This window comes from Phytophthora infestans, genomic scaffold, assembly GCF_000142945.1.
Source record: "Phytophthora infestans T30-4 supercont1.2 genomic scaffold, whole genome shotgun sequence".
Lineage (NCBI taxonomy): Eukaryota > Oomycota > Peronosporomycetes > Peronosporales > Peronosporaceae > Phytophthora > Phytophthora infestans.
In genome coordinates, this window is record NW_003303757.1 from 2,275,467 (window position 1) to 2,299,404 (window position 23,938).

Sequence of the window (23,938 nt, forward strand, 5' to 3'; positions counted from 1 at the left end):
CGGTAAGTACTCGGTGATCTGTCCGGATGATGCTATCCGGATAGCCGCTGAGCTCAACGGTCGCCTGAACCCAGCTGAAGGGTATGTAGAGATCCGAAACGACTACATTTCACTATAAGAAACATAGGATTAAATAGGGGAAGCCGAAAAGGGCTCCCAGAAGATAACAGAGCAGAATTTTCCTAGTACAAGACACGTGTACACTTTTCCGGTAAGTCCCTGCATAGGGCTAAATTATGCCTGCCGTCAGTACTCGAGAGGCATAGCTTGTAGGATATTGACCGGTAGCGCCAAGAGATTAGGTCGGTCCGGGTAGGACAAAGTCTCGCTACGTGCGAAAGAAAGCCCCGCACACTCAGCGGGCCGGTACGTCGGATAGCCCGGGTGCCGTAGCACTTCTAGCTGAGCGGCCTCTGCGCTCGGTGACCTGTAAAAGCGCTCGCGCGCCGTCGTCCATCCTTTGGTGGAGGGTACAGGGTTTGTGAACGAGCTCAGCCGAACCAAACTCGGCGGAGCCTCGGAAGTGCTCTGACTTGGTTAGTCGGAACCGAGTGGAAGCGAGCCACTCGTCTGTCCCGGAAGGGCCGGACCGCTGGGGGGCCACCCTTTGCGCAGGCCATACAACCGCCGACCTAACTCGGCGATTCGTTGTGGTTTGTGTAAGGAATCCACATCTGACGGTATTTTTGTGTTCTACTACACCCGAAAGGCGCTCTACGGCTTGAAGCAGGCTAGCCGCCTCTGGAACAAGCTGCTACACAAGAAGATGTTGCACGCAGGGTTCAAGCAGAGCGAACGGACACGTGCGTGTACTACCAACGACGCGGAGGTGGTCTAGTGGTTGTAGGAGTGTACGTAAACGACCTGCTCGTCACCGGGACGAGCCGGACGGCCGTGGACGCCCTCTTCGGCGAGCTGACGAGTCTGTCGGTGAAGCATCTGGGAGCAGCAAGCAAATTCTTGGGAATAAAGGTCGCGTACAGTGACAGCGATGGCTACAACCTGGATCAGGAGGTGGCGATAGCAGAGATGCTCAGAGAGCACGGCATGGAGGACACGCATGGTGTGCGCGCCCCAATCGGGGTCGAATGGAACGGAACGGACGAGAGCGAGTCGCTGCCGACGTCGGAAGATAGGGCACTGCGACAGTCGCGAGGTTTCAGTCTTTGGTTGGGAGTCTGACGTGGATCGCGAGGTGCACACGGCCGGGCATCGCGTTCGCGATGCACAAGGCGCCGCGCAGAGCGCACAGCCCGACGACTGCGGACTGGAAGTTGGCGAAGACGATCGCCAGGTATCTGATTAGAAGAAGGGGCTGCGGCTACTGATGTGTGGGGACAAGGGTCAGGAGGAGGTGGTCGCGTACAGTGACGCGGATTTCGCCGCGGACAGGCGTGACAGGGAGTCTACTACGGGAGGGCTGGTGACAATCGATGGAATACCAGTGAGATGGACATATCGGAATCAGGGAGGAGTTTCCTTGTCCCACCATGGAGGCCGAGTTCACGGCGGCGTCTGTCATGGCTGAGGAGCTGCTGGGGGTGCGAGGGCTGCTGAGGGAGCTAGACGTAAAGTTCGTACAGCCAATGCCGTTGCGTGTTGACAACCGGGCGGCGTTGAAACAGCTTTAAGGTGAAGGTGCGTCCGCGAAGGCAAAGTACATCGACGTGCGAATCAAGTTTGTGGGCGACTGCGCCCAAAAGGGCGTGTTGAAGCCAGAGTATTGGCAGAGCGGGGGGGGTGCCTGCTGATCGGTTGACTAAGGCACTGGACGCCCCGAGAATGGCGAACTTGCGAGTGCTGGTTGGGCACCATTAGAGTAAGAAGTTTTAGCATTTGAGGGATAGGTAAGGAGGAGGCCCGACAGTGCAGGTGAGGAGGAGTATTCGAAACTGGAGGTCGAGCGAGGATCCGGACCAGGGATGTGCTGCACCTAGCAGCTGTGGACCTGTAAGGAACAGCTTATGTTAGGTGGATAGATAACTTGAAGCTCACTCTATCTTTTGCATTGTAGCCCGCTAGTGCGCCAAGGTGCAGCCTTACCTGAAAGTGAGACTTCAACAGAAGGTTCTGGAGGAAAACTCATCATCCCGCTACGAAAGAAAGGTGACTCCACGGATGCGATAAACTTTAGGCCCATCTCGTTGTTGCAAACAGCGTACAAAGTTCACACCAAAGTCATAGCGACAAGAACTCAACGGGTGCTGGGGAAACCAATTGGCGAATCGCAGCAGGGATTTGTGCACGGCAGGCAGATGCTTAAAACGGTAGTGATGATGCTAGCAGTATTAGCAAAAGCGACAGCTCATCCCGAGTTGAAAGCGGCGTTCAGCAAACTGATACTTCTCCTAGACTTTCGTAAGGCGTATGACACCGTTACGCGAGAATTTATCTTTCTGGTGTTACGCAAGTTTGGGTTCTCCCCGAAATGATACGGAAACTGCACGATGGAACCACAGCGCGATTTTTAGTAAATGGAGAGCTGTCGGAGCTGCAGCCAGTTGTGTCTGGTATCCGCCAAGGATGCCCATTAGCGCCTCTGCTGTTTATCTTAGCAGCAGAAATTATCTCTATGGCTATACAACAGGACCCAACACTCTCTGGAATCGAAATCCCTGGGTTGCCAGGGGTCACGCATACCTTTTCGGCATTCGTAGATGACTCCACAGTGTTCTTGAAGGAGGCTCGGCAGCTACCACGAGTGATAGAGATCGTGTTACAATTCGGGCGCTTGTCGGGGCTGCATGTCCAACCCACAAAAAGCTGCGCGATTTTTCTGAACAAGCAGTGGAAGTTCTCCAATTTCACGGGATCCCAGTGCTTCAACCGGGAGCCACGGTGAGATATCTGGGGTATGAAGTAGGAACGGGCAAGCTCACGGACGTCAATTTGGCAAAAAGAATTCGAGCAGTCCAGAGGCGTCTTGCGACAGCGGCCAAGCTGGGTACTAGTGTCGAATTCAGGATCATGATACTCAACGTCATCATGTTGCCGTCGATTCTCTTCACGGCGGCGGTGTTTGACATGCCCAAGTGGGCGAATAAGCAGCTCCACAACCTACAGAAACAGTTTTGGTGGCGTCAAACCACCTCGACGGAGGCATCACGCCATAAAATAAGTCCAGCCCTTCTGTTCACACCCAAACAGGCAGGCGGAGCAGGATTGGCATCGATTGAACTGGCCTGTCAGACGCAACGAATGAAGCATACTCTCCAATGGTTAATCCAGCGGAAGGATAGGTATTTTTATGCGTGGAAGGCATGGATGGTCAGGGGTCTCCCGGAGTCCTGGAACGGCAGTATAACGCCCAGGAAAAAGCTGTCCGGAAGAAGTCGACGGAGTTTGGATGCTCCTGGAGTGGCACTAGCGCCCACAATGGGAGAATGGGTGTGGCAAACAGCGCGGTTGCCTAACGACGACCTACGGCAGGCCCAGCCTCCAGATGACGACTTGGTAAAACGATCTATCAGCTGGTTCTCAGATGGCGAGTGGATAGTGGAGCTCCCACAATTGTTCCCCCCCCCCATCGGGAACAATCGACGTCGGAAAAGCAATTCTGGCCCGACGTACAGTTGGGCTAATAATCCGTGGGTCGTAGACAGCACGGGAGCCACACTCAACAGCCGAAAACATAACCGTATCCAGGAATGCTCGATCTCCGAATTGGCAATTCACAGGACAGGAAGGTGGACATACTCAATGATAATTCCCGTGGCAGGAGAGCAGAGTCATCGCCAACTAAAGTTACGGCGCTGGGCAATAGCGATTCTGAGGAGCTCGCCGCGGTTGGACATAGGGCAATCCATGCAGGTCAACCCGGCCTTATGCCTACGAAATCAACCAGAGCTCATCAACTCCTACAACTGGAGTTGTGTGAGCCAGGCACGCGCCATCGGAGTATCGACGGATAATGCCGCTGGGAGGGCATGCACCCTCCAGCTAGAGCAACAACCCAACGGCATACATTGGAGGGTAGTCGAGGGCCCCACGACAGCAGAAGAGGCGCACCCGGATATCCAGGTGCTTCAGCACAGTCACGATGACGGGGGCATCGTCTTCGAGGCACACCCCTCGATCCATGGCATACAATGGGAGGTGCAGGCGACAATTGCTAACAAGCGAGTGCTGTCAGCTATAAACAAGCAGCCTTTCAAACGCTACCAAGTTGCAGAGAAAGGCTTAAAGACCCAAGTGGACGGACTGGAGGTACGGAGGAGAACCGACGAGTGGCAATGCGGGACCCTAAGCCAACTACCGAAGCAGCTCTGGTCCCATGGTAACGAACTAACAGTATACCAAGTTTGGGTGGCGTACCGGGTCGCTGTAGCACAGCTAAATCTCTTCCACGAAGGCCGACTAACTGATAAAAGCTGCCGGAAGTTGCCAGAGTGTCAAGGAGTGAAGGAGGCCCTAGCGCACGAGTGTTCATGTGCGCAGGTGCTGGTCCAAGCTAATCAGCCATTGGACGGGAGATCACAGAGAAAGCAGTCGTCGCGAACAGTACCGCAGCAATTGCGCGGCCAGGAAAGCACCGGCGTTAAATACGCCCAGAGTGAGAAGCATCATAGCAGCTCATCCGGATGACGAGAAGCTCTACCGAGCAGAATGGACGAGGATCTGGCGTATACTATCCAGTGTATGCATTACCACGCTGTGGATCCAAAGGAATCGGGTCGTATTTCAGCACGAGGAGACATCTATCGAAGGCATCGTACAAGGGTTTTGGACAACCGGACTCAGGCAGCTAACGGCGCTCGCGAAACGCGAGCGCCGCTCACCAGAACGGATGGAGCAAGGAACACGACTATAGGGGTGTATCAATACACTGGAAGACGAACCAAGAGAGCAGTCACATGAGCTGACAAGCCTCGCACAACCACCGGATCTAGCGCAGACACCGGCGTTGCTAACCAGGCTTAGGATTTACCAGACATCTAGAAACTAAGGTTAAATGGATAAGTCTGTCTCTCTCTCGAAGGTTCTGGAGGAAAAAGGTGTGGCAGCAGTGCTGCCACACTTTTTGCTGCCGCAGCAGGTAACATTACACGGGAACGTCTACGTGAAAAAATAAAATCACTGCTAGCAGAAGTCGGACTGCGTCGTACTACATCACCAGCACCAGCAGAAATATCGTCATGTCCCCAACGCACATATTTCACGTGGGGCGGCAAGTTTCACAAATTACCAAAAGATTTTGAGTTCCCCAGTATTGATCCACTTGGAGCGTGGAGACTGTGGAGGTTCGGCGACGCTAGACGTGGTTATCCCCCTATAGAACAATATCGTCAGACGATTTAGACATAGCAAAAAAGAAGGCAAGAGTGTCAGAGTGGAGTGTCATGATGCGGCATATTAGCAACGGTGTCGAAGCAAAGATGAGCTAGCATTTGACTGAAATCCACGATGAAGCTCACGCTATCGAGCTGTTCAGCATGGGCTCTAACATGTTAAAGTTAAACCAAGCAAACGAAAATGAAGAGCCAGTCAAATAAAGCTTTCCATAGCGCTAAGGTTGATTCGGTAGCCTAAAGGTACTGGGGTGCGATCCTCTCCCTTCAAGCGTCGAAAGAGCCAGAGGTCTGATAACGCTGGGGATCCTGAGAATATTGAGGCACTTGCAAACGCTGGAGATATTTCAAACGTCGTAGAGTCTGCAAACGCCAGTGAGACTGGGTGTAACGGGGTACGTAGCCCTAAGTGTACCCTGGTTACATGAAGTGTGACACTCCACACTTCAGGAGTATGACACGTCATACTCCGGAATATTTGGTACAAAGTACCAAGGTCGTTCAAAGCCAGCCATTGGTTAAATGACATTGCATTTCTATAGGTAACTTATAGTTTGTATTAAACCCAAACTTAACCTACCTATAAATATACTCAGTTTACAATCTACCTTATTTAGGTCGCTTCGCTCTCTTTAATTAAAGAGGGGACCTGTGAACTGCCGTTCACTGAGAGTTTGTATACTCTCGGAAGATAACTTCCTCTAGCGCAAGGTGCTGTGTGACCCCGTCACACTTGGTAGCACTAGTAGTCAATCCACGCCACCGCGGGTAGACTACCTGAACCTCTCCGAGGCTCGTTGCCATGGATAGGAACGACTCCTCCCATATGAACGACTCTCAGTTCGAGTCGGTTCGGAAGATGGCAGGCATCTTCGGGATGGAGGCCCTGCAGAGCCTGGTGGCGTCAACACCGGCTGAGCAGCTCGAGCGCGTCAATGCATTCGACGCGTACGAGCAGGGCCTCATCGCGCATGTGCGGGAGAACCTGCAGGCTCCGGCGGCGGAAGCAAATCCGCCTCACCCGAAGCCAATACGGCTGAAGGTAAAGCCGTATGAAGGGAAGGAAGGCGAGAACCTTCACTTCTGGGTCCGAGAAGTAGAGCTCGCGATGGACGCGGCTCGGATCTCGACCGAGGAACTGCGTGTTGCTTTTGCACTCTCCAACCTTAGCGGCCGTGCTAAGAGTTGGGTGTACACTCGGGATGGATATTTCACATCCTGGGCTCAGCTGTGCGAACAGCTCCGAGCCGCGTTCCTCCCGGCGAACTACGAATACCGCCAGCGTTCGCGCTTCCTCGCGTGTAAACAAGGAAGACGCGAACTGCACGAGTATGTGCAAGAGATACGGGAGCTCACGGCGTCCCTTGTGGGAAATCCACTCAACGAACACATCAAGATGACTGTGTTCATGGTCGGCCTTCGAGTGGGCCCCGCACGCACTCAGCTATTCCGGGTGCAGTCAAGCACCCTTGAAGAGGCGATTCAAGTGGCTCTTCAAGAAGAGTACAGCCATCGCCAGGCGCGTACGCCGGCCTCAGCGTGGCCTGGGAGTTCCTTGTCGGCTCCCGGTCGAACAAGCCCCAACGGACCAGTTCCCATGGAACTCGGGTCCGCCGAACAGCGTGACATCCGCTGCTTCGGCTGTGGGAAGATGGGCCACTTCAAGCGCGACTGTCCCGCGGAAAGACTCCGCAGACGGTCCTTCCCCAAGCCCGTCCTCAAGGGTCGCTGGCAGAAGCCAGGATCCCGGGGACAGGGGAACGCAGGGAACCAGTAGGGGCGGGGCGCCCTACTGGGGAAGAACTAAGTCTTCGTGATGGGTGCGCGGGTGGCGCGTACCACGGGAACTTAGCCCCTGAGAGTCTTCGCACTCTCGAATCGGCGAAGAGCAGCGGCGGGTTGCTCGTAGTACACCGATGTGTACGGGGCTACGATCATCTCTTTAGAATTTTGATCGATTCTGGGGCGTCGAAGAATTTCGCACGCCGCCAGACGGCTACTCGTAATAGCAACAAGTTGTTCGATGCTTTAAGAGAAAGCAAGGGCAACGGGACGGTGTCAGTGCGACTGGCCGACGGGAAGGTCGTCACTGTCCCCAGCTTCCAAGTGGATCTGGCCGTCAAGTTTGAAGACTTTGACAGCCTCGAACAGTTTACTGTTCTCGACATGGATCCCTACGATCTGATCCTGGGCATGCCCTGGCTTGAGAAGCACGAGTCCTGGATCGACTGGCGAGGCAAGGCAATCGGTGCCAGCCGCCCTGCGCAGTCCGACAGAGCATTGGTGAGTCATGTTCCCACCTCTGTCAGGACCCGGGGCGCCCGCGAGGGCTGCCAGGGTACCAAAGCATCCGGCAGATGCTTATGAGTCGTCGACGTATATGACGACTCCGAGGATGTTTTGATGGTGGCCGCGCCCAGAAGAGGCGCCGGCCAAGTGGGTAGCTTAGGTCCACAGGCGGGTAACTTAGTTCCGCAGACAGCTGCAGCTGTCATGAACACTGAGAACAGCGTGTTCAGAGTGGGTAACAGAGTTCCACGCACGGTCGTCCAGACCATAACTGAAGAGGAAGACGTCGGATACGCTTCCTGTGTGGGTAACACAGTGCCACACGCGGTCGCCCAGACCTTAACTGAAGACGAAGGCGTCGAACACGCTTCCTGTGTGGGTACCACAGTACCACACGAGGCCACGAGTGCCTCGGATGTCGTAGCGACGACATTCCTAGACGTGGGCAGCAAAGCTCCCCGTCACAGTCGCCGTCGTCAGCGACGCCGCCGCCGCCTCAAGTCGGATCCGAACTTCGTTCCGATCGACGTCGCTTCAAGCGATTCGGAGTCCAGGGCCCGGGCTCCTCCGACAAGGCCGGTGGAAGAGTGTTATCACATCTTCGATGGCGAGACCGGCTTACCCGTCAAGGCATCCGGTGTCCACTTGGAACCGTTGCCAGAGGTTGCAGAGATACTGCACCTCGAGGAAATGACGGCTGAGTCTTTCCTGACCAACCTCAAGGCTGGAGAGATTGCTGAGATGGTACTCATGAGACCTGAGACCACTCAGGAGCAGCTGAACTCCTCCTCTGTCTTGGACGAGAACGTCCTGGAAGACATGAACAAGCAGCGTCAGGCGCGCTTGGGTTCTGAGATTCTCAAGAACCCCAAGGATCCAGTGTATCCTTTGGTGACGGAATACGCGGACGTGGTGAACAAACACCCACCGACCCAACTCCTACCGGATCGAGGCGTACGGCACGAGATTGATCTCGTACCCGGCACAAAGTATTGTGTCACGAGGCAATGGCCACTCCCGCGCGAACAGTGCGAGGTCATTGATGCCTTCTTCGCCGCGAAAGCGAAGGCAGGCATGGTGCGGGAGTCGAAATCCCCGCACTCGATGCCGACTTTCTGCGTTCGTAAGCCGAACGGAAAGTGGCGTCTGGTTCACGCTTATAACAAGCTGAACAACGCAACGGTGCCGGCCCAAACACCGATCCCACGAAAGGATGTGTTGTTGAACAACATGGCCGGGAGCGTACTGTACAGTGCGCTGGATTTGGTAGACGGATACTACCAAATCCTGATGCGAGAGAGTGACATCCCGCTCACCGCGGTAAGCACTCCAAGCGGCATGCTTTGGGAGTGGCTCGTCATGCCGCAGGGCTTGTCTAACACCCCGGCGACGTTCAATCGCCTGGTGACGCAATTGTTCCGCCCTTTGCGTACCTTCGTACAGACGTACTTCGACGACATTTTCGTCCATAGTCGTGCCGAGGGAGGCAAGACGGCCATGGAGGTGCATCTAGGACACCTCCGTCGAGTGTTGGACGTGATGCGAGCGAACAAGCTCTACGCCAACATCGACAAGTGCGTTTTCGCGTCACCAGAGATCAAAGTTCTCGGTTGCTTCGTAAGCAACGTGGGCGTTCGGGCTGACCCAGACAAGGTCAAGGCCATAGCAGCATGGCCGACGCCCCGATCCCAGAAGGATCTTCGAAAGTGGTTGGGCTTGGCCAACTACCTTCACAAGTACAGCGCTGGGTACGCGGGCTTCGCTAAGCCCTTGTCGAGCCTCCTTCAGAAGGACGTCGACTGGCGCTGGGAGCAAGAGCACCAGGATGCTTTTGACAGCATCAAGGCCAGTCTCCAAGAGGCCCCTGTCCTGGCTCTGCCGGACGAGACGAAGCCGTTTAGCGTCGTCTGCGATGCCTCCGATTACGCCATCGGGTGTGCATTGCTGCAGGACGACACGGCTGGACAGGAACGAGTCATCTCGTTCCAGTCCAGGCAGCTCAAGGCCGCCGAGCGGAACTACCCTGTCCATGACAAGGAGCTCCTGGCAATGAAATATGCCCTTGTGAAGTTCCGTGTTCACCTTCTGGGCTCTAGGCCCTTTGTGATCTACACAGACCACGCGTCCTTGAGGACGGCGACTAACTCGCCTCACCTCTCCCAAAGGATGGCGAGGTGGCTGTCCTTCTTCGCGGAATACAACTTCCGCGTCGAATACAAGCCGAGCAAGCTCAACGTGCTTGCGGATGCCCTCTCTCGGCGTCCCGACTATGAGTTGGCCCACATCACGCGGGTGACAACGGATCTATATGATCGGATACGCATGGCGTATCGGGACGATGAGGCTGTCGCGCCTATCGTCAAGTTCCTTAAGGCCGGAACGAGCGCGAAGTCCGACTGGCTCTCGTCGCGACAACGCTCACGGCTCCACCGATATGAGTTGAAGGAGGGCCTCCTCTACTATCGGGTGGAGCCCACTGATCCTCCACGGGTGGTCGTACCCAACGACGAGGATCTGAAGTTCGACATCCTCGCGGAGGCGCATGACGCGCCCTCCAGCGGCCACTTGGGCCGCGAGAAGACCTTTTTGTCGGTCTCTCAGTCCTTCTGGTGGACCCACATGTACAAGTGGGTCGCCCGGTACGTCAAGACATGTGAAACATGTCAGCGGGTCAAACCCGCAGGGCACTCGTCGGCCCCACTACAGAGCCTGCCCGTACCGGCTGATTGTTGGAAGTCGATGAGCCTTGACTTCATCTTTGGGCTTCCCGCCGACGGACACGGCAACACCGGAATTTTGGTGTTCGTGTGTCGGCTGAGCAAGATGGTACATCTTGCTCCAGTTCCCGTCACTGTAACGGGCGAACAAACCGCAAGGTTGTTCGTCGATGGCGTGTTCCGCTATCACGGTCTCCCGGAGACGATTGTCTCGGACCGAGACCCGCGGTTCACTGCCGCGTTTTGGAAAACGCTGTTCCCTTTACTGGAAACTCGTCTGCAGATGTCCACTGCGGCAGACCGACGGCCAAACAGAGCGCGTCAATCGGGTGCTCGAGGACACTCTGCGCAGTGTGTGCGCGGCAGCACCACGTACGTGGTCGACGCAGCTCCCAGTTGTTGAGTTTGCGCTCAACAACGCGGTGCACGCGTCCACGGGGTTCACGCCGTTCTACTTGAACGGCTTCCGCCACCCCAGAGTGCCTCTCACTCTTCGAGGAGACACTGACTCCTCTATTCTAAGTGGGGGAAGGCTCGGAAAGCGCTTTCCTCCCAGGTCTCGGATGTGAGGCCAGTTTCGCTGCGGAAACAGGTGGAATCCTTTATGGATACCAAGCTGAACATTGTCAGCAGGGTCCGCGATGCCATGGCAGCGGCCCAAGATAAACAAAAGGAGTACTCGGACAAACAAGGAAGAGGAAACTTAAGTATATTTGAGATTGGTGACTTAGTGTTGCTAGACACGAGGAACCTACCTCTAGACACTGTTAGCTCTGTCCGCAGCAACAAACTGAAGCACCGCTTCATCGGACCTTTTGCAGTCCTGGCCAGACATGGTGCGTCGTACACCATCGACCTTCCAAAGTCAATGACGACGCACCCGACGTTCTATGTCGGACGTCTTAAGCGGTACTTTGACCCGCAGGGGGTTGCTGACTCGCAGTCCCCCTTGACCCAGCTCCTCGAAGCGAGGGCCGGTCACAGTCGTCGACGAGGGCGTCGGAGCAGGCACCCAAGCCTCGGTCGGGACGGCAAGGCTGCGGTCAAGACCGTACGCCGGAGGGGATCCATACGAACGGACCCCGGCGCCATACGCCGAGTACGCTGAGTACGCCGGGTACGCACCAACGCGTACGTCTGGGAGTGTGCCGCAGGCGGCTCCGGACGTGGCAACAAAGCCTCGATCCGTCGGATCATGCGAAATGCCTCGTCCAGATCGGACGAAGAGGCCCGGCGGTCCACCCGCAGGTGCAGGCTCGCGACCTCTCGCTCCACCAGGTCCAGGCGACCCGCAAGACGAGCGAGCTCGCCCTGATTCCCGGCCTGGGCGGCAGCATTACCGCCAGTCCCAAGGCCAAGTGCAATCTCAAGCACGAGGACACGTTGACGGAGGCGGTCAACCTCAGGGTTCCGTGTCGGACCCGCAGTCGGAGCACTCGGACGAGAGTGGCTCTCGGGAGGCGCCGAGTACTCGTACTCGTACGAGGGCACCTCCGCCCCTGCTTGACCGGAATGGAGAAGTCCACTTCCACGTGGAGCGGATCCTCCAGGAGCAACGATGTCGCGGCAAGCGACAGCTCCTCGTGAAGTGGAGGGGTTATCCCCACTCCGAGAACTCGTGGGAGCCGATTGAACGGCTCCTGATTGACTGCCCGAAGGCTGTCGCAATCTGGGAGCAGAAGCGGCGGCAGCTTCATAAGTAGTCCGGGGCTTCTTGCCCGAACGGGGTACGGTCGATGAATACATACCGTACCCGCGCTCATCGTGAGCGCTAGAAGCCGCGCGCTTCAGGATGTCCCTTAGCAGCATACGCTTGCTGATCAAGTGGGCAAACCTCACACGAAGATCACGCTGGTCCAGGATGTGGGACAGCTGCTGATCTTCATGGAGTTCCCATAACTCCGTGGGCGAGTACTTGAGAGTCTCCACCCACGCCCAGAACATGTCCTCACAAGAACTCCACGTGGGACAGTTCTCGGGCATAACCCAGTGGTATCCCCAAACAGGATAGAGATCACCCCGGGTCTCGGGCTTCTTACGACAAGTCGTGAAGTCCTTAAGGGGAATGCGGTGTGGCGCGAGAAGCACACACCGAGCAGCCTCCAAGTTGTCGACGAACAACTGTTCTTTCTGAACAAGGGCTCGTTCATAGATGCCCCTAGAAGTGTGGCCGCCCACAAGGCCACGAGGAGCGACGAGAACCTCCAAGAAGAGGTCAGCCCCAGAGCTCTCCTCGGGAGGCCAATACCCTCTTGAGTTGGTGGCAGCTCCCTGGCTGACGGGTGCTGCCACCGAACCCCCACGCACACGCTGGGCAGTTTGGAATTCCTCCTGCTGCTGGTCGAGGTCATTCGAGACCTCCCGGGGCTCAACAATAGCACCTCCTCTTCCTCTTCTTCCTCCTTCTCCTCCTCTTCATCCGAGGAGCCGAAGAGACTTTGATAGGAGCGTCGAGTCTCCTTCTCCTCGCGGAGTGGAGACTTAGAGGCGATACGCTTCTTTGAGGGCTTGGCGCCTTCGGCTTTAGAGGCCTTAGCGCGCGCAAGACCCTCGGCAAGCGCGAGACGTTTGGGAGGATTCTCTTCCTCATCGCCACCGGCTTTGGGAGCGCCCTTAGCCTTAACGGCCGGACTCTCAGAGCGCACAGAGGTCCTGGGACTGTGATCACCGTGATCACTAGCGGGCGACTGCACGCTGTCATCTTTGTGCTCACTGGGCACTGGGCTGTGCCCTCCCACAGAGCCCGCAGGAGCACCGTGATTGCTCTCGGACTCGGCATCGCCCTCACTGCCCGAGTTGAACTCACGTTCCACGAACCGAGGGTTCGGACGATTGTCTGAAGACGAGGGCGACGGACTGCGGCGCTTGCTTGCTCGCTTGTCCACAGCCGCGTCACCCGAGGAACCGATCGCCTCAGAGGCCACCAGAGTAGCCTCCTTGAGTGCCGAGCCTTTGCCGTGAGGCTTAGTGCTCTTGGCCTGCGCCTTACCGGCTAGCCTTGGAGCGTGTCTTAGCACCGCTCTTAGTAGTGCCACGAGGCATGTTAACGGTCGAAGTGGAGACCTAGACGAAGAGCGCACAGGTTGCTGCTCGAGGCTCTAACTGTGAAGTGAGCCTCCGCCGCGCTCGCGCGGCCAAGTCGATGGTTTTCGACTTTGAGAATGAGAGTTTGTGACGAACACCTCTTCATTCTGATTGGTCGGTAAACCAAACCTAAGTGGGGGGGGATGTAACGGGGTACGTAGCCCTAAGTGTACCCTGGTTACATGAAGTGTGACACTCCACACTTCAGGAGTATGACACGTCATACTCCAGAATATTTGGTACAAAGTACCAAGGTCGTTCAAAGCCAACCATTTGTTAAATGACATTGCATTTCTATAGGTAACTTATAGTTTGTATTAAACCCAAACTTAACCTACCTATAAATATACTCAGTTTACAATCTACCTTATTTAGGTCACTTCGCTCTCTTTAATTAAAGAGGGGACCTGTGAACTGCCGTTCACTGAGAGTTTGTATACTCTCGGAAGATAACTTCCTCTAGCGCAAGGTGCTGTGTGACCCCGTCACACTGGGAGCGTCGGAGATCCTGCCAGCACCGGAGAGTCCGCAAACACCGAAGAGGCTGCGAATTACAGCGGTCTTGAAGACATAAGAGAGCTGACAGCACGCGTAGCGGGCACTATTTTACAGCAACGAGCTGCTGAGGGAGTAAAAAGAATTCTTACGCAGGTATTAGTGTGCTTACTTCGACAAGAACAGTGAGCTGCAGTCACCAGACCTCTTTGCCAAGTGACTGTGAGACTACGGTAGCACTTTTTACACGAATAAATGTGCACCTTCAAATCTTTTTTTTTAGCAACGGAGTTTTTAAGTGCTCCATCGACTCACCCATGGTATTTTGGGCTGTAGAAGGAAGGGATATGAGATTTCTAAAAGTAGCTAGAGGTCAGATGCTTCCCTTACAAAAATTAAAATCGAATTGTGATGTCATCGGCTTCCTTAAACCCAGCACGTTTTATTCCGGTTGTCAACCCTGTCATTTAATTACCGCGACTCCTCCCAGGTGTCGAAAGCTGCCTTTAAGACGGAAACCTCCCGAGCTGTATTCTATCTCCGGTAATGCATCTTGTCCGCCAACGTGTCTGGGAATAGCGGCTCGTCCGTTTTGGCAGCTCATTCTCGATTCGGTTTGAGCAAGTACAGGAGGAAGCAACCAGCGATTATGCGCTGTCGAGTAGGGCTCGCTATGATCCTGGGCACAACAAAAGGGTGGATCCCGGTACTTGGGAGTACAGCCACGTGGACTACGACATGCTCAAGCGAGGCGGATCAGGTATGGCAGGCCACTTGCCCAGTGCGCACGGCAAAGAACACCATCTACATGTCCCCAACAGGAATGACATCCGCACAGATCAACGCTGACGAGAACAACGCCGCTGTGGCCTACAAAACAGCACGCCAGAGTGCGCTCAAATTGAGTGCTGTTGCGGGCAATACTGCCATGTCTGGGATGCGCAAGAAGAGCGATAATTGGTACAAGCAGTCGCTAGTGAGCTTTGTCACCTACATCTGCGTGAAATCCTCGTCGGAAGCCGAACTGGAGCGCTGCGTCAACTCCTCAAGTAGCGATGCAGTGCGCGACATCAACGGCAAGTGTGTTGTTATGCTTGATGCCGACTCCTGCAACAGCAAGGGCAAATGCGAGCGCCAGAGCAATTGCAAGTGGGACGACGTTGTGCCTGGCGGGTCAGAAGCCCGTCGCCAACTTTTTACTGATGCAGAAGTTATTACTGCGACAAAGTGGATGTCAACGGGCTATCCCAGCTCATTGGCACCTTTCGTGGCCCCTGGCACGGTCATGGGTGTCCTCACGGCGTTGGGCTGCATTGGTTTTGTGGTGCTTCGTTGTGTTTTCAACCGCTGTGGTGGACGCGAGCCCAACGAAAAGGGCTACACACGCTGCGATATCATTGCTCCTACGCTCACCTTCCTTGTGTGTTCTCTGGCAGTCTTCATCTGCATGGTTGTCACAGCAGCGCTGAACACGAACATCTCGGATGGTGTCGAAGACGTGCTGTACTCGCTGAAAGCAACTCTGGAGAACGCAAACATCTTCGTGTCCAACCTGCTCACTCCACTGAGTAATGCCACGACGGAGCTTACTGCTGCGTCGACGGCGGTCAATGCTCAGCTCAAGGACTCGGACTGGATTGCTAGGGACGGTGTCACACTTAGACAGATGATCGCAGACTTTGGACGGATTTACTACACCACGGAGCGCTCCTATACTGACTTGCGATCACGCGACTAGCGAGACGTTCTGCTTAGCCTGCCCCGACAGAGTGTGCGGCTCTCCTGTCACGTTCTTCGTCAACAACACTGCCGCTGCTATATCTGCTAGCAGCGATGTGGTTGGAGATATTGTCAACTTGTTGCAAAGCTCATTTGTATCTGGTGGTAGCACCCTCAATTCAACTTTGCGCACAGCAGTACGGGATTTGAAGGCGCTGGGTGCGACGACTAACAGCTCCATGGATATTGTGGATGTGCTCACCGCCACGTTTAACGACTTGTCCTTCTCTCGCAGCGCACTTGTGGTTTGTGTCTTCTTTTTCGGAACAATCGCGTCGATTGTGGGCATCATTGCCATCGTCAAGAACGCATGCACCAGCAAGACGACCAAATGGGTACACTTGCTCCACGTCAGCTGGTCCCTGGGCGTGCTAGTGTGTGTGCTGAGCTTTGTCCTCTCAGCGTCCCTTCTCGCTGTCGGCGCTGTGTGGTATGATTCGTGTGAATACATGAAATTGCTGCACCAGGATATGTCACCATACGCATCGACACAGATGGCCACCGTGGCGAATGCATGCTTCAACGGCAGCAACATCTTAGCGCCACTGGGCCTTGATACTCCGCTGGCTTTCTCGTGCAACGTAGAAGATGAATACAAGGATCTTCAGGGAGCAGACACGACCAGTCTGCCAAGTATCGTCTCGACATACGGCGAGATTGTCTCTAACTATGATCTCACCGACTTCAGCTTTAACTCGACGAAGGCGCGAAGCCTAGTGTCCAAGCTTTCCACAGCAGCTGAGGCTGCGAAGAAAAAAACGGTTGTGAAGTTCACCCAAGAGAATGTGTTGACGCCTTGGCTGGCGTACAACGAGCTGGCTACATCCTATGGCTGTACAAACAGAACCATCGACGAACTGCCCGTGTGTTACATGACCGGTCTGTGTGAATCCGACACGACAGCTAAGACTACTACGCAAGCTTCCTGCCAGCTCGCCTTCTACGAGGCGTACGAGTACTTGGTGGCCTTCGACAAGGCAAGTACGATGCTGGACGAGATGCGCGAAGTTCTACTTGGTGACACGGGCAAAACGTTCCCTGACCAGTGGAACTACTCAGTCTCCATCAGCGAGTTCGCCATTAACTACTTCACAAAGATCACGGCTCTAAAGACCGGTGTGCTATCGAAGATGCTGGGCGAAAATGGTGCTGTGCGCAACCTGCTGACTGCTGTGGAGCAGACGCGCTGCTCTGGCGACTGCGCGTGGGCGAATCTCTCGTTCGACGCCATTAACGAGGCGCTCTGCAACAACGTTCTGGGCACGACGCTGGCTATCTCTCTCTGCGCGCTATTTATGAGTGTGTTTCTATTGCCACTCATCATCTCGGCCATTATCCTGCAAAAGCGCCTGCGCGGAGTGGCCAAGGGCACTTACGACCAGCTGGAGGCGAGGTTGCAGGAGCTGGAGCGCCGCGCCAAGCAGCAGAAGGCTGAGAGCGAGGGCATCGGTGGCGAGAGCGCCAAACGAGTGGGCGGCCTCAGTGCGCTCGGCGGACTGCTCAAGGGCAAGAAGGTTCAGCAGCCTAGCAGCCCCTAAACTACAACCACTTCAACCTAGCTACATACTGCGTAGTACATTTGCCAATGTAAAGAGTAGCGCGCCTGGTGCTTCCTCTTTGCGAACGAGGTTCTCGCAGCCCTCATAGCAAATTAGGCTTAAATGCTAAAATGATTCCACGCCCATCGTTTGATTAAGCTTTCCTGTTGTTTTCCTATTGCAGTTTATGTTTCAGGAAGAAGCTCTTCTACAGTAGCTGTCCTCATGGTTCTCAACTCCAAAAATAGCAAAATCAGGTGACAGCTGCCAAAGCCTTCGCTCAAACCGCAGTTCATTTCGTGAGACGTGCCCTGTTTGTTCCTATCCAGTGTGTCCCTAACACCAACTAGCTCACTCACTAGCTCGCCGCTCACTGCATCACTTGGCCCCCCACCGAGTAGTTCAGCAGCAACGGATCAATCTTTTGGCCCTTCGAGCGGCGTTTACCCCGCTTGTTCGATGATCCCGTCTCGGATGCACGCTGCTGGGCGTCCTGGTTACCTGTCGATTTTTTGCCGCTATGTTGAGTCTTCTTACGTTGGATGAACTCCGTGGCAAAGGCTGACACACGGGGCGTGGAGCCCAAATACGCAGCAAGATACTCGCGGACCTCACCAGGGTCCTCTAGCGTGGCGCAGTATTCCAACAGCGTCACATCGGCGTTGCTGTCAATTGCTTTCAGATGTCTCAGGGCCCACGTCATAAACTCCGACGACACATTATTTGAGCCGAAAGCATTTGAGGTGCCCACCTGAGCACCGCTAGTTGCAGACTCCCTCTGTGCTGCTCCAAAGTTCCAGAACGACGCATCGCTATCAGCCTTGGGCGGGGAATGTTTCACAGCGGCTCCATTGGTAGCACGGATTTGCTGACGACTTTTTATTACTGACGCGGGAACAGGGCCCAATGCTGACCGTGACGGCTTGGGGATGGCTGCTGCAGCAACATTGTTGCCTGCCACGATATTCATCCAGTGCGAGCTGGTCGGTGCATACTCATTGACCTTAGCACGCTCCTGCGCCAGACGCTCCTCTTCAGCCAAAATGTCACGCATAGACTTGGAGGTGCTGCTTTTTGTCACAGTGGCAGGTGTTCCCCACGGAGCTGAGGGCGCTGCTGGAGCAGTAGCTGGTATCGTTTCTGGTGCGGCCTTGGCTGTCGGAGCCTGAGAAGGGCGCAAAGGAGCGCTCGGGGCCACAGCCGTGGACTCCACGCCCAGCATCATCTTTAGCTGTTCTCCCATTTGTGCTAGGTTCGCATTGCCACCCTTCTCAGCACTCATCTTCTTGAGCAATACACGCTGTTCCTCCTGTTGAATATCCTTAAGCGACTTGGACGACGGCGCTTTTGTAGCCCACGCATTTGTCTCAGTCTGGACATTCTTGCCATTATTTATTGACTGACTAGTCTCCGTCTCCTTCTCAGCCTTTCGTTCCCTCTGGGTGGGTTTGATAGGAGATGCAGCATTGAATCTTTCTTGTAGACTGCGAATCTGGTCATCACTGTTGCGAGCTTCCTGAGCAACACTCCGCTTCTCCTCGTTCTGAATGTCGAAAAGAGTTGGTGATGGACGCTCCGGGGACTTTGGTCTAGTTCCCCACGCATCAACCACAGGGGCAGCAGCTGGGCTTGTCGGTGCAGGAGGCTCGGTAGATTTCGGTGCCGCTGGACTCGACGGGCGTGCTGATTGCAAGTCACCCGCTGTGTTCGCAGGTACAAATCCAGCCATTTCCGGAGCTGCATTCGGCCAAAATGCCTCCTCACGCCTCTGCACTTCATTATTTAAGAACGTCGAGCGTTGAGGTTGAGTAGCCTGCATCTTCAGCTCGAGCTGCGTGCGGTAGTCGGACTGGAACTGAATCTGCATACCGTCCGATCTGAAATTGTCGTTTGCTCCCACGTTGGGGGCTTCTTGGTTTCCTCCAAATATGCCTAATGCGCTCATAATACCTTCACGCTGGCTACGCTGCCACGAGCTTTGCTGTTGCTGTTGCAGTAGCATTTGCTGCTGTCGCTGCTGCTCTTGCTGATGTTGCAGCATCGGTTGTTGCTGAAACAATTGTGTTTGCTGCTGTTGCCGAGCGATTTCAAGACATTGCATCTCAATACGAATATTCTCTTTTTGGTCCAGGTGCATCATTCGCTGCTGTTGTTGTTGTCGCTGAAGCTCCATCATTTGTTGTTGTTGTTGCTGCTGTTGACGCTGTTGCTCACGTTGCAGTTCCAATAGGCGCTGCTGCTCGTCCTGGCGAGGGTCCACAAGCATTCCTCCCAGTTCGCTCATACGCGTTGGTGGGGCAGCGAACGCCATTTGTCCGTGCACGAATTGATTCGCCAAGGGCGTAAAAATTCCTTCACGCCCGAAACGAATCGGTAGATGCGGCTTGAAGTAACCAGCCTCGAACCATTCCCGCATCTCTGCTGTTTTAAACGGACCCTGTTGTAATCCCTGCGGGTCCAAGTAAAACCATTCGTCCTCCAATTCCAGTCGTAGCGATGATAACCCACCAAAACCTTCGTTAGCCGGCATTGGAGATTGCGAGAAGCTACTTTTCTCTTCAAGTACCAGTTGTTCACCAGCACGCTCCAGCGGATCGAACAAGTGGCTGCGACTAGACTGACGACCCAGCAGATTCGCCGTGCGATCTTCCAATGGGTCATTACTAGTGCTAGCCTGAAGCTGCTCTTCGGGAGTAGGATCATCCCATTGTACTTCGTCGTTATCACTATCGTCAAATTGCCCTGCAGCAGCAGCATCTTCTAGTTTCTTGTCAAAAGCATCCAAATCGTCCTTTATCGCGTCCTAATAAACAACACATCATCAGTTATCCGTGTCTACCAGGTTTGTGCAGCTGTATTTAGCCTTACCGAGTCGATCTTCGATCCCTGAAGCTCCTCTCGCATCGCATCCATCTCTCGTCGGAACTTCTCCGCCGCGAGTGCCATACTTGACAGATCCTGTATTACATATACCAAAAACATCAGTTAGTCGTCTAGATATCACCATTTCGCTGCACAAGTCGCTACCATTTCATTGCTTTCCGCGCCAGGCTCTAAAACATCATCCCATACATCGTCTCCATGCGATCCCTCTGTGATCTTGGCGCCACGTTCCCACCTTGAGTCTCTCTCGTTGTGTCGCTGCTGTTCGTCTCTCTGCTGCTTTGCTTCCTCTCCGTCGTTCCCACGAAATCCTCGTTCCTGTTGCCCACGCGTTCCCTGTTGACCTCCAGGCGGTGCGTTGCCTCGACCGCGTCCACGTCCACGATTGCGGTTGAGCGACCACTGCTTGTAAATCTCCTCGTAGTCGAATGGCAGCGTGCTGACGGGAGGAAGACTGTGCTCCGAAGCCACTGTGGTCTCGGGGGGGAAATTGGGTGCTTCAGTGGTTGTAAAATGCAGCGCCAGTAGATCTTCCTTGGTGTAGCGTAGCACTTTAGTCTTGCGACGCTCTCCCCGGTGGTCGTCGCCCTGTCCGCCTCCTGTGGCCGCTTCTTTGAAGGATGCCGGGCCGCCCGAGGACGCTGATACGAAGCCTTCACCGTCCTTCGACCATTGCGGACGATATGCGGATCCCTCTGAATCGGTACGCCCACGGCCCTTCATGGCGAACATTGTACGCGGCCGCAGCGAGATGTTACTACTGCTAGTGCTGGCGCCGTTGTTGGCCGTGGGTGGTTTCTTGCTAACCACATCACTAGGAGCAGCAGACTGCTGCTGTTTCTTGCGGTGCTTGGTGGTTATGGTGACGAAGTCATCGTCATTACTGGGGCTACTGCTGCTCATGGCGGCGCCCGTCGAAAAGGTGCTCGGTGGCTGTTGCTCTTGCTGTTGGTTCTTTGGGTGTGGGGGGAGGAGTGCTGTGGGGTTTCGATTAGATACGAATTTTGCAGAAATTTTTTGATCCCGTTTGACAGTAAAGATGAGCTCTAGGAATCTACCTGAGCGTCTGGGGCTGCGCAACTGGCGGTGCGTAATCTGCATTTGTTGCCAGTGCTCATGTGCTGACCTATGTGTCGTTTTGCGTGTCTGGAATATCCATTCGTGATTCTTTTGCAGTGGCGAGATCATCCAGCCTGGAGCCGCAACAATTGCTTGTGATACAAACGAAGACTCTTTGACTGGCCACGGATCTACGGAGACAGAACAAACCTCGCCTCCCTCGGATGACCGACATTCAGGGCAAAAGAAGGTGCTACGCAAAGATGAGTTTGGCCGCGACCTGGAGGTTGTGGTCAATAAAACGCACCGCAAGAAATTCAAAGAAGCAGGAAGAGGAAACAGGAAAAGGGAACGGAAACACAAACACAAAGGAAAACACAAACACCACCGAGATGAGAACAGCGATAGATCGAGGTCAGCAAGCCCTTGTGGTCGTCTTATTGGCACTCCGCCACCAGCAGATCCGTTTCGCCCACAGGTACGCTTGGTTGATGAGCGATAATTTGCGACGGGACAATGACTGTTTTATCATATGCATTCCGTATAGCTGGATCAAGATCGAGGCAGACATTCGCACCACCGCACGCATTATAGGAGTCGAAGTCGGAGCCACACTCGACGCAGCAAGAAGGGATCGCGCCGTCACAGTCGAAGTCGTGAAGATGTAAAGCCACGAACCGATGACCACCGACGTCGCTCTCATCGGAGGTTCTTCCGGAGTCGTAGCAGAAGTCGAAGTCAAAATCGTAATCGAAGCCCGTCATCTCTTCGGTCTCGTCGGAGATGCTCATCGGCCTCCAAGTGGACTCACAACGCCTTTAACGATCGCAGCCAGAGTCCACCCCGACTGGTCGATCCACTTTATCAACCGGAATCAGAGACCTGGGTTTCACGAGCAGGCGGTGTGTACTTACCCCGCATATAGAACCACTATTTCGGAGCGCGCCTGAAATTGTTACCAAATGAGCACACTCCTCCATGACTGGGACGAAGGTGTGTTAGTACGATCTACTTCCCTTGGTCAGCTTGAAATGATACAATGACCATATTATTGGCTGCTTCCCTCATCCAAGTATCCACCTCATCATTTCTGTATTTGTCAGGCTCGAAAAGCAAACGCAAGAAGCTTCTGGAATGGTTTTGCAGCCATTTTGACGGTGGTAGACTGCTCAAGAGCGAGTACGATGCCGATTTCGCACTCTTTCTGCCACGTCTTCTATCGTGGATGCAGAAAACAACTGCAAGCGCCATTTGCAGCTCTAACGACCACAGGGCCACAAGTAAGCCAGGAAAAACTAAGTGTCTTGCGCTTACGGAGCAAGTGGCTTCTCTTCATGTGTTCTTCGACTCCGCAAACGCGCACGAATACTATCGAGAATTCCAGCATGCTAACGGTCTTCAGTTGGTGTTGAAAATTGTGGCGATTCACGGCAATGTTGCCCAATCTGAAAAACCTCTCGTGTCTGTCACCGACCGAGAAACCCTCTTTCGCGTCATCCTGCGGATTTCGAAGATGAGTCGACAATGCAAGGAGGAAATCAGTCGTCTGGACGGCGAACTGGCTGTGATTCAAGGGGTTCTAGCTAGTGGCGAGATTGGTGATTGGAAAGCGGAGTCTCGTGTGTGGACGCTTTGTCGGGCGATCCTTCTTGAGCAGCTCGTAGGCAACCCCAACAGTCTCGATCAATCTCACGAGGCAATTGTATTCATGCTAAAGCACTTCGAAGTGCGTCTTCAACTCTTTGGAGCACAGGTCGATTGGCGTCGTGTTGAGCTTCTTTGGCTTTATCGAACTAACCGTGAACGTTACTCCAGATTCTCCACGAGTTAATCTCCAAAAGTTCATTTTCCTTTGACCCTGAGTATCGAAGGCGGAAAGAGAATGATCTTGTGCCTCTTTGCCTCGCCCTCCTCGATTCGAGCGACGTCTACCTTCAGCATAAGAGCCTCGAGCTTCTGCACGATCTGCTGCAGTCGAAACACCTACAGGTTTGTTTGTCCATCGGTGTACTTTTGGCTTGTTAATAAATTTACTGTATGACAGGGTATCATTTGTGAGAAGTTCACTCGTCTGGTTGGCTACAGTGCCAAGGCATTAGATGCGTATGCGTCTCTGCTTGTGAATGGATGGTCATTTCCTATATTTGCTCACGGTTGTGTCTCTGGATGTCGCTTCACTTCCAGCAATGTTGAGGAGCGATTCGCATTAATCGAAGATACCACGGAGCACGAGACCTATGCTCATCTCAGATCTGTTTTTACCTCAGCATCCCAAGCCGTCAACATTTTAATGAACTCGAATCGTAACCTGTTGCCGATCTTGGTTTGTCAAACACTTCATAACACGTATAAGGTATCTGCTTGGGATTAACTGCACCTACGTGAGCAGGTCGATCGATGTGACCTTCTGACTCCTCTGGCATTCGTGCTCGTTGTTGAACGACCTCTCTCATTGAAATGGCACGCGGCTGCAACTACTATCCAGTTCATTATCTTGCACCATTACCAGGTACTATATGTAGTCCCTCTTCATAATCGTAGTATACCAACACATACGCAATCGATGACAAAGTGTGTTGAACGGTGTAGGGAGCTGCCGCACGACTCAGTGAGCTATTCGAGATTTCATTAGATGAGCTAATCGAATGGAAAGACAAACGAGAAGATGATGGCACGATGCTCGCTATGTTTCTACTACGCGACGAGGCTCATCGAAGCCACCTTGCTCTCCGATTTTATCAGCGCCGATGGTATCGTCCGCTGTCCCCAAGAAAACTACACGTATCCGAACAGGTCGATGCAGATC

General features: G+C 54.2%; 3 protein-coding genes across 3 annotated transcripts; 2 read left to right on the plus strand and 1 right to left on the minus strand.

The window, feature by feature from the left end:
- Positions 1 to 14,522: 14,522 nt before the first annotated feature.
- Positions 14,523 to 17,190, plus strand: PITG_01507 (uncharacterized protein; the record flags this gene model as incomplete). The annotated part of the gene is made up of 2 exons (XM_002908118.1): positions 14,523 to 15,479; positions 15,616 to 17,190. The coding sequence occupies 2 exons, from the start codon at positions 14,523 to 14,525 to the stop codon at positions 17,188 to 17,190; spliced, it is 2,532 nt and encodes an 843-aa protein (XP_002908164.1).
- A 370-nt stretch (positions 17,191 to 17,560) lies between these two features.
- PITG_01508 (uncharacterized protein) lies at positions 17,561 to 20,976 on the minus strand (the record flags this gene model as incomplete). Its single annotated transcript, XM_002908119.1, has 5 exons — positions 17,561 to 18,835; positions 18,908 to 19,212; positions 19,300 to 19,993; positions 20,059 to 20,148; positions 20,218 to 20,976. The coding sequence occupies 5 exons, from the start codon at positions 20,974 to 20,976 to the stop codon at positions 17,561 to 17,563; spliced, it is 3,123 nt and encodes a 1,040-aa protein (XP_002908165.1).
- A 1,118-nt stretch (positions 20,977 to 22,094) lies between these two features.
- Positions 22,095 to 23,764, plus strand: PITG_01509 (uncharacterized protein; the record flags this gene model as incomplete). The annotated part of the gene is made up of 7 exons (XM_002908120.1): positions 22,095 to 22,125; positions 22,236 to 22,885; positions 22,948 to 23,121; positions 23,177 to 23,235; positions 23,317 to 23,455; positions 23,522 to 23,641; positions 23,726 to 23,764. The coding sequence occupies 7 exons, from the start codon at positions 22,095 to 22,097 to the stop codon at positions 23,762 to 23,764; spliced, it is 1,212 nt and encodes a 403-aa protein (XP_002908166.1).
- Positions 23,765 to 23,938: the final 174 nt, after the last annotated feature.